Source organism: Dysidea avara, chromosome 9, assembly GCF_963678975.1.
Source record: "Dysidea avara chromosome 9, odDysAvar1.4, whole genome shotgun sequence".
Lineage (NCBI taxonomy): Eukaryota > Metazoa > Porifera > Demospongiae > Dictyoceratida > Dysideidae > Dysidea > Dysidea avara.
This window is the reverse complement of record NC_089280.1, coordinates 16440057-16455477: the sequence shown is the minus strand read 5'-3', so window position 1 is coordinate 16455477 and position 15421 is coordinate 16440057. Positions and strand designations below refer to the sequence as shown.

General features: G+C 36.8%; 1 protein-coding gene across 1 annotated transcript; it reads right to left on the bottom strand.

The window, feature by feature from the left end:
• Positions 1–162: 162 nt before the first annotated feature.
• On the bottom strand, positions 163–1406 carry LOC136267523 (RING finger protein 151-like). The gene is made up of 4 exons (XM_066062689.1): positions 1110–1406; positions 938–1066; positions 409–552; positions 163–366 (listed from the first exon to the last, which is right to left on the bottom strand). The coding sequence occupies exons 1-4, from the start codon at positions 1404–1406 to the stop codon at positions 163–165; spliced, it is 774 nt and encodes a 257-aa protein (XP_065918761.1).
• Between the last annotated feature and the right edge of the window lie 14015 nt (positions 1407–15421).

Below are 15421 nucleotides of genomic sequence, written 5' to 3'. Positions count from 1 at the left end.
AACAAAATAAATCTTTATGTACCTAGAGTTATATAACATGTATGTTACTAGTCTCATTTTTAGTGTTGTTTATAGTCTACTTGAAGGAAGATACTATCATCTTTGAGGTACTGACAAGTGGTGGTGATTTTATGGAGCTCTTGATTAGTAATCAAATAGTAGCTATGCCACATGTAATCTCTCTATTGGTGACTTTACCATGGCTACTATTCCATCATCATAATAGTCTCCATTCCTTAATGATCGATGTTCATTGTTACTGATCTGGTTCAACAACTTCACCTCACAACGTCCCTTAAGTGACCACCTTAACTGATCATCATATGGGCCTTTCAATAGGCAATGAATACTGACAAGTAGGTCCCACTAGCGTTAAGTATGTATCCATGAGGGTCAACACGTAAACACATGCTTGTATCCCTTGTGATGAGTGTAGAACGAATCACTATACCGGCTGACTTCGTTACTCTTCATCTTGGTATACTCTGACATCTTCACAATCACTGGAACAACTTGATCACCTGATGATAACGTTGCTGCATCAGTGACAAGCTGAATAGTCCATTTACTATGAAGTGAGTCAAATAGTTTATTCTTTTAATCCAGTTTAGATTCCAGTTCAGTGATGCTCTTCTGAGCAGTAGTTTCAATCTCAGTGATTTTTTTTTTGAAATTTGGTCTCCAGTTTAGCTAGAGCCTTGTCAGTATTGGTAGCTAATGTGGTGTGCTCCTTTTCAGCTTTTGTAAGATTTTGACATGTTGTGGCTAACTGTTGTTTTGTACTGTTTAGTTCTCTTTTCGTATTAGCAAGTTTCTCTGTAAGCTGATGTGTTGTGAGGGAAAAGTGTTCTTCCATCTTCTCCTTATTGTGTTTCTTCTGATCCTTACGAGCCATCCTCTCCTCACAACCCACCATGTGATACTCACACTAAATTACCTCCATTGGGCACATCTTCATGTGTTCTTCTACATCGTCTCTTGGGACACTACCAACCTCACACTTGTTGGGACAGGCTATGAGGAATTTGGGACACTGTTGCTTGTGTTCTCCTTCATTGCTGCTCTTCTGTAATGTTGCAATATTTAACATGATTTGTAATGTTGTTCACTTCACCCTGCCACTCACATCCTTTCTCCTTGTTAGTACAGAACACATGAAGACTGCTGACAACTCGATTTGCTTGTCTGTTCGGAACAGTAACAAACTCTTCTTCATGACAAACTGGACAAGCATCACTAGTTTTCTTTGCACCCTCAAGACAAGACTTACAAAATGTATGGCCACAGCAAACGCTAAGATGAGGTTCTCTATTAACATACTGACATATTTTACACACCAGAGTATCTGATGGAGTATCCACAAACTGGTATTCATATCCACCTCCTCCATTACTGGCTATTGCCATTCTCTACTATAGGTAGTGGCCTATACTATTAAACAAAAGCACTACATGGTAAGTACTATAGCAAGACATGTAAGAGTGTCGATGTCACCATGTCTCTTGTTCCACTATCCCATAGGCATTTTTACAACTTATTTGATTTACAGTTTAAGAGTTTCGTCTTTGGGTCCTTCATAAAAGTGAAGAGCAACTTTGAAATTTAATATTTACTTAAACAAGATAGCACAGGGTGTAAAGTGTACTGCAATTGGATCATAAAGTTACACTTGTGTACAAAAGCAATAGATGTGACTGGATCTGCGAAAATCTCACAAAGTCATGCTTTTTTCAAATTCTTGATTAAAGTGTATGCTCTGGCAAAGTTTCAGCCTCATATATATGCCAATAACTTTCAGAGTTACAGCCATACAAAGTAGCAACAACAGAAAATCGATTTGTACAGCAAGTATAGGGAAAATAAATTACTAAAACGGTTGAAAGTGTTCACCGTGAGTAGGGAAATCAATTGCTGGGTAAGTTTTTCTTTAAGAAAGATTGATTGTGTATTATTGCTTCAACTTGATGTAAACAAATTTCCATAACTTAAGCATCCTTTTGTCTCTGCAATCCACACTTTGAACTAGGCAAATTATGATATTCAGTTTGTATTGTTAGACCCTTTCTTCACTAAGAACAAAGCATTTTAAAATTTATAACCCATTGTAATCAATGCTGTATGTCTTTTTTTTTTTTTTTGCGATTTTGGTCACTTATGTCTATCTAACACAGAAGTTGAAGACATACCGTACAGCCAGAGGGACAAGCTTTTGCGAAGTTTACAAGTAATAATAGCTTTGTGAAAATAATATTATAATTGTGAAATGTTTATAGCTATTACCTTTATTGTAAAACATTTTTAGACTAAAAAAAACATAAAATCGTATTATATATAAAAGTTAAATTTCCAGCCATACATACGGTATCACAGATGTGCATGGTAAACAAATTTAGCTCTGATTTGGCATGGAAGATGTCCAATCCTGAGGGAATAAATTTCTGCTGTAAACGCAGACTGTTTTTTGTCAAGGTATGACTTTCAAATTTTGGTTGCAGTATATATTTGTTTCAGCCTTCCACACTGAATCAATTAGCTTACTCCTTTCCCACTGTGATGTGGTATAGCTAGCTATGTGTGTCACAGTATAATGTTTAAATAAAGGGTGTCACCCCAATAGCCAATGTGCTACAATGTGCGACTGCAGTCAAAGCAAAAGGTCAATTTTATATGATGGACAATGGTTAAGCTGTTTTCCCAATGCTACGCGAATAAGTAGTGCACAAAAATAAGAAACAGGTCAATGGACAAGACAAATTTTTGGCAAAAGTCAACCCAACTTTGACCGTGGTCACAGATCATAGTACAGTGCCTATTGATCAATGATATTCCTTGCTTAAAACAAACATGCGGTCCCTTAGTGTGACGTACCTTTGCTGGCACTCACGGCATGCAAGCAAATTGGTGACATCAGGGATGGGGGCTGAGTAGGATCCCACTTTATAAACTTTATCCAAGAATTTATGATATCAGTACATATGCAATTGCAAAGGGGCATATTACATAGTCCACTACAATAAACGGTATACGTTTGGTTATTAGTCTGCCTGATAGCTACTATACTGAGCTTTTATACCTGTACCTCAGTCCTGATTCATATGCTAGGCCAAGTTTCAGTCTTGCTGGTCAAATGTTTTCCAGTAAATCCAGTACAAGAACACTGATCGTAACAAAGGAGCTAGCTAAAATTCTGGGGCATCCAAAATGACATTGCATGCTATCTATACTAATAGTCAGCTGGAGTGGTTTTAAGCATTAAGCAAAATGATAATATGCTAGCATTGCAGGCTAGTAATTGCACTATGCTTGTGATATATGCAAGGGTGGATTTTTCTCTCTCCCCCTCCACCTCTAAAATTAAATTTTTACTATGTGCTATAGCTAGAGAGCTAGTGGAAGCTACAGTAAAGGTGCAGTTGCATCTTAAGCATTGAAAAGATGAAAGAAGGGAAGGCTAATAATACCTTCTAGGAATCAACGAGAGGGAGTAAAAATTAAATTTCAGAGGCATAAAACCTGCTAAAAATTTTAATACTTTAATAGAACAATCAATTCTACTCTAATAGAACATTTATTATTATAAAACTCTTCTAAGCTATAAGGAACAAAGGCCAGTACGTATACTGAAATTGAACCTCTTCTTCTTGTCCTGCATGTGTACTACTATCTCATGATTCTCATCAACATCCTGCCATATCAAATTACCAATTGTTTAAAAGTTAAAATTCTATACCATTTATGTACCATGAATCACGTGACAAGAACTCTTCTTGAAGGACTATTCTGAGAATAACATCTTTTAGTTGAATATGTATAGTAGGTAGTTTCAGATGTAGCTATTCTTGTGAAATTTAAGCATCTATAAAGTTAACAGAACTGCAATATCTGGGGCTCCATATTTCCTAGGCTTTAGAACAAACAAAGTGTGACCACTGTATGTTACATTTGAATATGAGAAGTGGCTGCAAAATTGTTGTTGGTTGTGGTTTCATCTTTTAGTATATTATTGGTTATATTTAGGCTGTAGCTTCTGGAGGTTGCACTGCTAGTCTCCTTGAAGTGATTCAACTTTGAACTCAAACTGTGCCGCTGCATTTATGCTGCATGGCCCTTTATACAACAGCTAGCATGACAGCTAGTATTATACAGTGGTGATTCTAGACCTCACCTACGGGGAGGGGGGGGGGGAGTGGGGGACAGCATGACTATTGTTGTATGACTGTAATATAAAGTAGAATTTCAGGGGATCTGGGGGCACAACCACCAGAACCTGCAGATTTTTTCAATTTGAAGGCTTCAAAACAGCCTAACATTTATGCTAAAACATGAAAAATGCTAAAAATAACAATTCCAATCTATCGCAGCCAGTTTGAAATATAATATATATTATTAATTTTACTTGGCTTACAATAATTACACTTCTTCAGTCAAAATTATTACTAAATTTCAATCTCAGTAGGCTAAATTTGCAAAATTGTACATGTCCTGTGGGGGCATGCCCCCAGACATAGATAAAGTATGCTCTACATGCTGAGTGTTTTTTGCACACTGTACTAACTATATATAGTTGCATCAACCACTGTAGTTTAGTACCCCCTTGGGCAATCCTAGATCCTCCCCTGATATATATGTTACTGCAAGATCAACATACTCTAATAGACAATACATGAGTAACTGCTATAATATAACAGCAGCCAAGTAACTGTTTGACTTGATTGTTTTATTATTGAGACACTTCACAAAAGCAATCACATTGATCATTTTCAACAGGAAACTATACATACCATTAAACAGTTTCTCAACCAGCTTCTACGTATTATTATGCTATGCTGCAGTGTTCATGCACTAAACTGATATTATTATGCACTCTGGTTCTCTTGACACACAATAAATTCAAAGATTATCATAATTAAAATCCTTGCAGCCAATATAATTGTTAAATTTCATGGCTAATAGTCTGGAAAAGCAACATCTACAGAGCACAAAGAATATTACAACCAACCTTAAGTGTATGACATTTGTATCAATGGTTTTGGACTATTTGTGTATTTGTTTGTCTACATCACTGCAAAACATTATCTATATATATATATATATATGATTGTAAAACTCACAAATGTGAGTATAAAAACAATGTCTTTAGATTATTAATTACTATTTTTCATTGAATGTGTCAGTGTTGATTGAAGAATACTATCAAAATCATTTAGGGAAAAATATCATTGATTGGTAGCTGATTCCATAGGGTAATTGATCTTGGGTAAAAACTAAATTTGTATGCATCAACAGTAGCAGATGGTTTGATGATCCTGGTTTACTGTATCTATACCATATACATGACCAGGGATGTAGCAGCAATTATGAAGTGAGGGGCCTGGAAGTATGGTAACAATTTGCTTAGCTCAGCTTACATACACACTCAACCTGCAAAGTGTACTTTGTGTAGGGAGTCTGGGGGAATCCCCCACACAGGAAAAATTAGCCCAGGTGAATTTTGAAAATGTTTTGAGTATATGATTGCTCTATTAGAGTGTCTTGATCGCAAAAGTGATGGGACTTTAGCCTCCACAGCTATGCCTATGTGTATGTTATCCATTCAATAGGACCCAGATACTATGTACATATTGCTAGGAAGAAAAATGGCTAGATACAGTGTATACAAACAATATTTGCAATTATACTGTGCATTAAATTAACTTTCTGTCCAGTTCATTCACTTCATTGATATAAAAAGTAATCCTTATGTGTATATCTGTTATATTGTATGTATTTATTAATTTAGTTTATATTCTACTTGAAAGAAGATACTATCATCTTTGAGGTACTGACATGTGGTGGTGATTTTGTGGAGCTCTTGATTGTTGATGAAGTGGTAACTGCACCACATGTCATGACTCCCAATGATCACTTGATTATGACTACCACCATAATAATATTGTCCATTCCCTAAATGATGTTCATTGTTACTGATCTGGTTCAACAACTTCACCTCACAACGTCCCTTAAGTGGCCACCTTAACTGATCATCATATGGACCTTTCAACAGAACAAGCCCTACTGACAAGTGAGTCCCTTTAGCATAGCTGATCCCACCAGCTTCAACACATAAGCACATTTTGTATCCCTTGTAATGAGTGTAGAATGAGTCACTGTACCAGCTAAATTCATCACTCTTCTTCTTAGTATACTCTGACATCTTCACAATCACTGGAACAGCTGATGATAGTGTTGCTGCATCACCGACAAGCTGAATGGTCCATTTACTATGAAGTGATTCTAGCAATTCATTAGTCTGTTCCAGTTTAGTTTCCAGTTCAGTGATCCTCTTCTGAGCAGCAGTCTCAATCTCAGTGATCTTTGATTGAAATTTGGCCTCCAGTACATTAGTATTGGCAGCTAATATGGTGTGTTCTTTTTCAGCTTTAATAAGACTTTGACAAGCTGTGGCTAGCTGTTGTTTTGTAGTGTTTAGTTCTCTTTCTGTGTTTTCAATTTTCTGAGTGAGTGTCTTTGCTTCTAACTGTGTAGCTGTAAGTCTTTTAGCAAGTTCAGCTTGGTCCTGCTTGGTGATGGATAAATTGTTTTTGATGGCAGTTACTTCAGCAGTAAGAAGTTTCATCATTTCCTCAAGTTGTTGTTTAGTCTTCTTTGCTTTAGTTCTGAGATCATCCTCTGTTTGTTGAAGCTTTAGCGAGAAATCACCTCTACTAAGTGCTAGTTGTTCCTTAGTTGCTTTTTTCACCTCCTCAACTTTTACAGTAAAATCAACTCTGCATTTCTCTAATTGTGATGTAGTTAATTCTTCTTTAGCTTTTAGATCTTTTTCTGTTTGCTGTAGTCTCTGTATGAGTCTATCAATTGTCTTCACAGTATCTATTTGAGTACTAGTCAATTGTTGTTTAGTAGATGCAAGGTCTTTTCCTGTCCGTGTAATCTTTGCTGTTAGTTCCCCTCTACTATTCACTACCTCAAGCTGATTACTGGCTAAATCATGTTGAGTGTTAGCAAGCTGATGTGCTGTAAGGGACAAGTGTTCCTCCATCTTCTCCTTGTTGTGTTTCTTATGATCTTTACGAGCCATTCTCTCCTCACAACCTACCACATGATATTCACACTGAATTAGCTCCAGTGGGCACTTCTTTAAGTGTTCCACTACATCATCTCTTGGGACACTACCAGCCTCACACTTGTTGGGACAGGTTATGGGAAACTTTGGACACTGTTCCTTGTGTTCACCTTCAATAAACTGTTGCTCTCCTGTAATGTGGCAATACTGACAGTCAATCTCCAGATGTGGACACTCCACTTTGATGTGAGTGGTTAGGTACTGTCGTTGGAGAGTTGTTCCACAATCGTTAGGGCAGGTAACTTCCTCAAGTGGACACACCTTCCTGTGTTCACCAATATACTCACGAGGTGTGTTATCAGCTCCACATTTGTTAGGACAGGGTACAGGAAATTTGGGACACTGTTCCTTATGACCACTCACAACAAATTGATGTTCTCCTGTAATGTGGCAATACTGACAGTCAACCTTACGACACATGCACTCATCCTCAATATGACTGGACAGATATTGTCGTTGTAGACACATTCCACAATCATTAGGACATGTCATATTTTCAAATTGACAAGCATCACTGTTTTTAAGGTGATTTGCAATTTTGTTCACTTCACCCTGCCACTCACACCCTTTCTTCTTGTTTGTACAGAACACACTAAGATTTCTCACAATTCGATTGGCTTGTTTGTTAAAAACAGTAACAAAGTCTTCATCACGACAAATTGGACAAGCATCAATAATTGTAGTAGCTCTCTTTGCACCCTCAAGACAAGATTTACAAAATGTATGACCACAACAAAGACTAAGATAAGGCTCTCTACTGACATACTGACATATTTTACACACCAGTGTATCTGATGGAGTATCCACAAACTGATATTCATATCCACCTCCTCCATTACTGGCTATTGCCATTGAATAAAACAATGTGATGGACCGGCTACACCTAAACAAATGCACCACAATATAACTACAGCTATAAATAGGGACACATACATGATATAGGTGCATTGTGGGCTAAGGGAAGTTGGATTGGGTATGCAGCAGATAAACAGCATCCAAATACTTCTATTTTCATATATACCCACGACTCAATCATGCTCTGGCAGTATGATTTACATAGATATTCCTGAGGGCTGGACATCTTCAATGAGAGTGATGAGACTAAATTTGTAAGTTTGTTTGAGATACATATCTACCAGATTTGTGTATTGTACACTTCACAGGGACGCAGTAGGGATCGTGCAGAACTGGGCTTTTCCAGCCCAAAATATCACCCTAAAACCAGCCTGAACTTCCCTTCACGACAACTTGGTGGTATTGGTTAGGCACAGCCAAGCCCAAAAATATTTTCAGATTAACCCCAAATCCTTCCAAAAAGTTTCTATGGAATTTAAATTTTTTTCTATTTAACAGAATTTTATTCTGACTAACTGATGTCTTCAGCCAAGCATAACTTGACAATGGATATAGCTACAGGCTTGATTTCTTCACTGTTCGACATCACTTTGTCCCGGGATGTGCCTTTTCACCAACCGCAGTATGTACAATGGACTTTCCTTTGTACCCAGTTCTTTTCACTGACAATGCAAGGTGTTCATTTATTCGTGATAGCGCATTAGTGCTAATAATTTATTTAGTACGCACTGCTGGACTTTCTGTGCCTGCCGGTATGTTTGTTTCTCGTGTGTTTGAGTTGAATTGATTGTTCCAGACGACAGGAGGATAAGAACTCACTCTTAACAAAGTAGAACAGGCACGTGCTGATTAGTTGGCATGGTTTGATCGCTTGCATTTCTTAACGTACTGCTTTGCTGTGTAAGTTCTTTGTGCTAAGGTGTTTCATTCTATGAACACTGTTAATTGTTTGTTTCTTGTGTGTTTGTGTTTAACTGACAGCTGCAGACGACGAGTGGAGGATAAGAACTCGTTCTTAGCAAAGTAGAACAGGCAAGTGCTGATTTGTTGGCACAGTTTCATCGCTTGCATTCCTTAACCATAGATTATATATTAGGGAATATATAATCTATGTCTTAACGCACTGCTTTGCTGTGTAAGTTCTTTGTACTAAGGTATTTCATTCTATGAACACTGTTAATTGTTTGTTTCTCATGTGTTTGTGTTCAAAAGACTGCTACAGACAATGGGTGGAGGATAAGAACTCGTTTCTACCAAAGTAGAACAGGCATGTGCTGATTAGTTGGTACAGTGATCACTTGTATTTCTCATTAATGAATTCCTTTGCTGCCTGTGTAAGTTGCACTAAGGTGTTCATTCTATGAACACTGTTAATTCAGAGACATAGCTACAATGTAGGCAGGTGAGGCAGTTGCCTCACCAGATTTACTGGTGAACTACATATGTGACTGGGCCTGCGAAAACAGGGTATGTGGGCACAAACTATATCCCGTCACATAACAGGTCATATCTCGGTACAGGAATAAACTCTTTGCATTCTGTAACTTGCACAATGAAGCCAGTTATTTGTTTGAGTAGGGCTTAAAATGTTGTGGCCATAGCTTGATGGAGTAAAAAGTTATGAGTGGCAAAAGTGTAAAAAAAAAGGCTAATTTTGTGTGCCCACATGCCCTGTTTTCACAGGCCCAGTCACATATGCATTGAAAGCTTGCATTAAGAAAGTTTATATGCTATTTAGTTTAACTTACTGTATACATCAGTAAGAGTCCATCCAAGAGACAGCTCCAGGTGGGTTATTAAGGTTTACAAAAATTGGTCAAGCAAGATGATCGAGATACCCTAATAGAGCAGCCACCCTAATACAACAGTCAAGCAAAACTTTAATATAATAGTTTTGATAAACCACTTAAATTGCTTTCACAATCAACAGATAGTCTAAATTTCCAAGGGAAGCATACCCCCAGACTCCCTGGATTGACATGTTTCACATCCTATATTATACCATGCTTATACTTCTGAGCCAAGGTCTGAACTACAGCTACATACATAAAATACATTCTTTACAATTACCCTATGACCTCCAGATCTCTTGATTTTAAAACATTTCCTGCACCAGACCCCCTATCTGGAACATGCTACACATGCCGAGTGTACTAACTTACACACTAGAGTGCATGCATCATTCGTAAGCATTGCAAGGTCTGCCTCATCTATTTAAAATTTCTAGCTATGTCCCTGTAATTGTTTGTTTCTCGTGTGTTTGAGTTCAACTGACTGTTCCAGACGACGGATGGATAACAACTCATTCTTAGCAAAGTAGAACAGGCATGTGCTGATTAGTCTCATGTGTCTGAGTTCAACTAACTGTTCCAGATGACGCCGGGGTGGATAAAACTCTTTCTTAGCAAAGTAGAACAGAGACATGCTGATTAGTTGGCACCATTTCGCACTACTTTACTGTAAGTTCTTTGTAGTAAGCTATTTCATTCTATGAACACTGATGTACTGGCCTGTATGCCCAGCTAGTTACAATTGAGATTGGTTGCTCAGGGCATACACCTGCAACGTTGACCAACCTATCTCATGCATGCAAGTTACCATTAAGCCATTGTTTGATCAAGCTGTCAGAATTGCAATATCCTGTTCATATTGACAGAATTTTCAGTGCTCGCTCCTCATATCTGTGGGATCTGTCAGATCTAATTAATTTAACATAATAATAAATATTAATAATTGATGTATGTGTGTGTTTTGTTTCTTTTGTGTGTGTGTGTGTTTGTTTGCCTTGCCAGGGCTCCAGCTGCTTTAAAGCTTGGTACCCCTGTGTCTAGGTTGCTTATTTATTTCCTGTACACTTGTCTTAAACCATCCATATAAGACATATAATTCAATTAAATCAGTTGTAGTAGAATATCAGTATACCAATCTATGTGCAAAATTTCAACAAAAAAATTGATGGCATATTCTTTGATTGACTTTCCATAGCTACATCAAATCATCTTTATTAAACAACTAGTTACATAGATTAATCAACATTTCTATAAAAAGAACAGAAACAACTAGAGTAGGGATCAACTAGAATATAGTGCACCAATAAAAAGTACTGAAACAAGTTTGAGTTGGTATATTATGACAGCAAATTATTGTAACACAAAAAGAAGTGAATATCCCTACTGTGCATTTCAATTACGGAAACCCCACAGTACAGTAAGGATATTCACTTCTTTTTGTGTTACAGTAATTTGCTGTCATAATATACCAACTCAAGCTTGTTTCAGTACTTTTTATTGGTGCACTATATTCTAGTTGATCCCTACTCTAGTTTAAAATTCCTAATTTTTCCTTATACTTGTATAAAACGAAATCCAATCACTTCGATTTCGGGCACAATTAAGAAGAATTTTGGTAACAACTTTGGTATAAATTAAATAAACAGTCAAACAATATTATACGTAATTGAGGTAATGAACTTCATAGATCAGAAAATATAGACAACTACATAGTAGGGATTGTTAAGTGCTCCTACTTTCTCACATATATGGCAGTAAACCAGCATTGCTACAGTAGGGATTAAATTCACACTTCAAGTGACGTTCCTCCTAGTTTAAGCACTTTTTATTGTAGTGATCCCTACTAAGTAAGCTTGTAAAATTCTTAATTGTTTGTTTATCAATGTTTTTGTGTCATGCTTTGTTATCTTATCATCTGTGAAATTCTATATCACCACATTATAAATGACAACAGCACTACCGTTACATTGAGTAGCCATTTTTCATACTTTTCAGCCTGCTATACAGTCATACACATGGAGAAATATAGAATTAACTGTTGGAGGAATGATGCAAAATTACAAATTTTATTGTATTCTCGATAGGCATCAATGCTATCCACAAATTGACACTTTCTTATGCAAGTGAAAAGAAATGGAACACAAGGTACTGAACTTCATGATGTATTCCAAAAGGAACAAGTTGCGCTAAAGTGATGTCTAACAGTGAAAACATCAAGCCCATAGCCTTTATCATTATTGAGTTACGGTGGTCTGAATGTTATTCAGGAGAAAATAAATTTTAAAATTTTGTAGAACTTTTCAGAGCTGTTTCAGATCCGAGTCACACTTCAGGCGCATTTGGGTTTGTACTTAACCAATACTCTCAAGGCATTGTGAGAGTATTGTGAAGCTAGTTTCTGTGTAATAATTTATTAACATTTTTATAAAATTTTATGGGAAAGTGTAAATCTTCATGATCGCTGCTATAATACACAGTATACGACCCCGTATGATTGGTAGCAACAGGAAAGAATTGGCTGCAATTTGCAAATGAAGCAATGGCTATATACAACTTCAACAAAACATCTTTTCAGTTTCCAACCTTGATTTTCTCATTTCAAAGGTTCCACTTACATATCTACAGCTTAGCTCTGTCATCATAGTGAGCCTCAAGCCTGTTGTATAGACATGCTTTAGCAGTACCATGCACAGAACAGAACTGTATTTTAAGTCTGATAGTTATTCTTGTCAACTTACACATGTCTGGTTTCAACTTATCTGCTAGTTCGACCTCTCTTCCAAATTCAGAGTTGACAATTCAGGGTTAGGGTTTGATGTTCCCATACATATAAAAACCATTTTTACTTAAAAAGAAATGTGTTGTATTGCATACAATGATATACTCACTCAATACGTTTAACACTTTGATCTCACTGTTGTATTTATCCAACCTGTTTAGTTGATGATGTTTTCAGAATATTTAAATGCTTTATTAGAGTATCTAGATTTTTTAGCCTTTAAACAGTACTATTGATTGTCAAACTTAGTCAAATAGGTTCTGGTTACTCACTTGCACCCTGGTATAAACTGCAGAATGTGAGCATCAATGTACAAAGTGCCTGGTCTGAATATACGTATAGTATACTTGCACTATATAGACACCTGTTTATTAAGTACGTATAGTTGAGAATGCCACTGCAAGTTCATACTATGTACAGCGGAAGCAGAACAGCAGTGCTCTCCTAGAAAGTTATTGTGCAGCAGAAAGTCAAAAACTTAACACTAAAATTTAAATGCAAAAAATTAAGTGACTATAAACTTCCAAATAGCTATAAGATTAAAAGCAGTGCACTCTTATTTGCTTCTAGTATGGTTTTACTGGAACCTCATGTTGACCATCATAGCCTGTCTCCAATGCATTGTGACATTGCTGTATTGTATAGGTGTAGCAGTAGTGATACAGAATTTCAGAAGCTTCTGGGATCACTCTAATAATTGGATAGCGCTGGAACCACAAATGAAGGGAAAAAAATATTGATGATTTGTTAATTATGACATCACTAAAGTTGTGTCTTGAGGAGTTTAGTGGTCACAGGTGAAGTTTTAAAATGATTTCTGGCCTTAAATGCAGATATTAACAAGTGCTGTATTAACTCACCATATTCATTAAGCCTACTTTTCACTCTAACCATAAAGTCTTGCAAGTCTAGTGATAATAATTGATGTTTTCTTTGTACTATGAATTGTTACTGTTATAGACCTGCTTTGCAGGCTTCCACACACATCCAGTGTTATGACTTATGACACCAATTCAAAACTTTGACCTGTTATTTCATAATACTATGGAAGGATTGGGTAATCAATAGTATATACTGAGTGGTACAGTTGGTTAAAGTCAAAGAACTGGATGTGGTATGGAAGCCTAGTTTTTTGTCATCCCACACACATGTGTGGGATTAATAATATTATGGCTTTGTCAAATTATGTTAAATAATTAAACTGCTTAATTGTTGACCATGGTATGAACTCACTTTCACCAAGTAGGAATTGCAGCCACTATCAGCTGCTATCATATATATTATTCTATTCTGCATTCAACGCTGGACAACTTCCCATTTGCTGCAGCCAGTGGGCAAACACCTCGAGCAGATTTTCCATTAACTCGCCTACTCACCCCAAGAACTGTCCACTCCCTCTACATAAAAGGAGCTATATGGCAGGAACGGAGTCACTGAAACGAAATACAGAATTTAGGCTCCGACACCTTGGTGCATTGCCCTGAAAAGTGAATTTAACAGATTTAACAGAAATGACTGTCTTTTATTGGCTATATTGAATGAGCGTGGAACCTACAGCAGCAATTCTCAAAATGGATAAGCCCATAATCCTCAGGATGATCATTGGGGGTACAAAATTAATAACTTTGCAGTCGCAGTCTACCTTGAAAAACTGTCCATGGTGTATCTGTACCAATGCACTTCAGCCGAAAACTCTAAATTACCTTGTCCTCTCAGGTTCAGGACAAAGCAAAAACAGAAACTACAACAAGTGTCATAAAGCAAGGCCACTGCCGGAAGAAATACCTGTATGAGTTGCTGCCAATAATAATGTTCCTGAAAGAATACACCATCCTATATTACTGGCACACTTATGGCAAAGCTCACAGGAACTGGAGTTAAATTTGCACTAGATTGTGCTTGTATTCTGAAACTGTAATAGCCTGCAGATCAAAATTCTAACCACATCAAAATTCATCCATCCATCCAATATAGGAACTGTGATAAACCTGTCAATAGCATATTATTAAACCTTTGATCCTAGGAGAGGAGATGTAGACAGACTATTGTGTATGATACTACTAATTGTTGCACATGAATACATTTTGTTAGTACCTTCAGTGTGTTGATTACTATAGCCACTGTAGTCACACACAATAACCACAATATATAATATTGGATGCAACTATATACCTCAAAGTAACACATTTTATGTAAGCAAAGCGATCTTAAAGCCTCAAATAATGCATCATTCAATCATTGCATCTACTGAGCAACATTTGCTTCAAATATATGCCACACAATATACTAGATATAGCTACAATGGCAATTGACAGCTATTTAGATATTTAGATAGCTACATATTCATTTGATACATGGCATGCAGACTTATAGTTATTGGCTTGTTGCTTATCAATGCTCATGGAAAGGTGCAATAGAACAAAGCCATAGGTACATGCTGTTAAAATTAGCTATTTACCAACATGCACTGCATTCATCTATTGATGGTTTCAGTAATTCAGCACCTCCAGCCCTGGATGGCAGGCAAGCAAATGATGCCAGGGAGAAGGAAATCAAATGTGACACTTCGAGTCCATACTTTTTCAGCCAGTTCAGTTTAGTTTGCAAAATGGTGCTGGACTTGGTGTAGCTATACAGTCAAATCATATTTAAAACTTTCACATATCAACCGTACACTATTTTTTCACAAATAAATTTTTTTTCATAAATAATACTTTCAAACATGGCACCAAAGCTTCTGCATACTTTAATTTACGATATTGGAGTTTAGTTCATCAGATCCTTGATAAAATGTGAGTCATGTGATATACAATTTTTAGGTCAGTAGCGACCAAGGGAGAAGAGAGGACTCTAAGAGAGGAATTTACCCTTGTA

Excerpts from the sequence above, each read along its gene's own strand:
- LOC136267523 (XM_066062689.1), bottom strand. The coding sequence starts at position 1,406 with ATGGCAATAGCCAGTAATGGAGGAGGTGGATATGAATACCAGTTTGTG. Across the intron at positions 553-937 it reads TGAAGATGTGCCCAATGGAG|CTTGTCACTGATGCAGCAAC; the intron begins GTAATTTAGTGT and ends TGGACTATTCAG. Across the intron at positions 367-408 it reads ATCACAAGGGATACAAGCAT|TGGGACCTACTTGTCAGTAT; the intron begins GTGTTTACGTGT and ends ACTTAACGCTAG.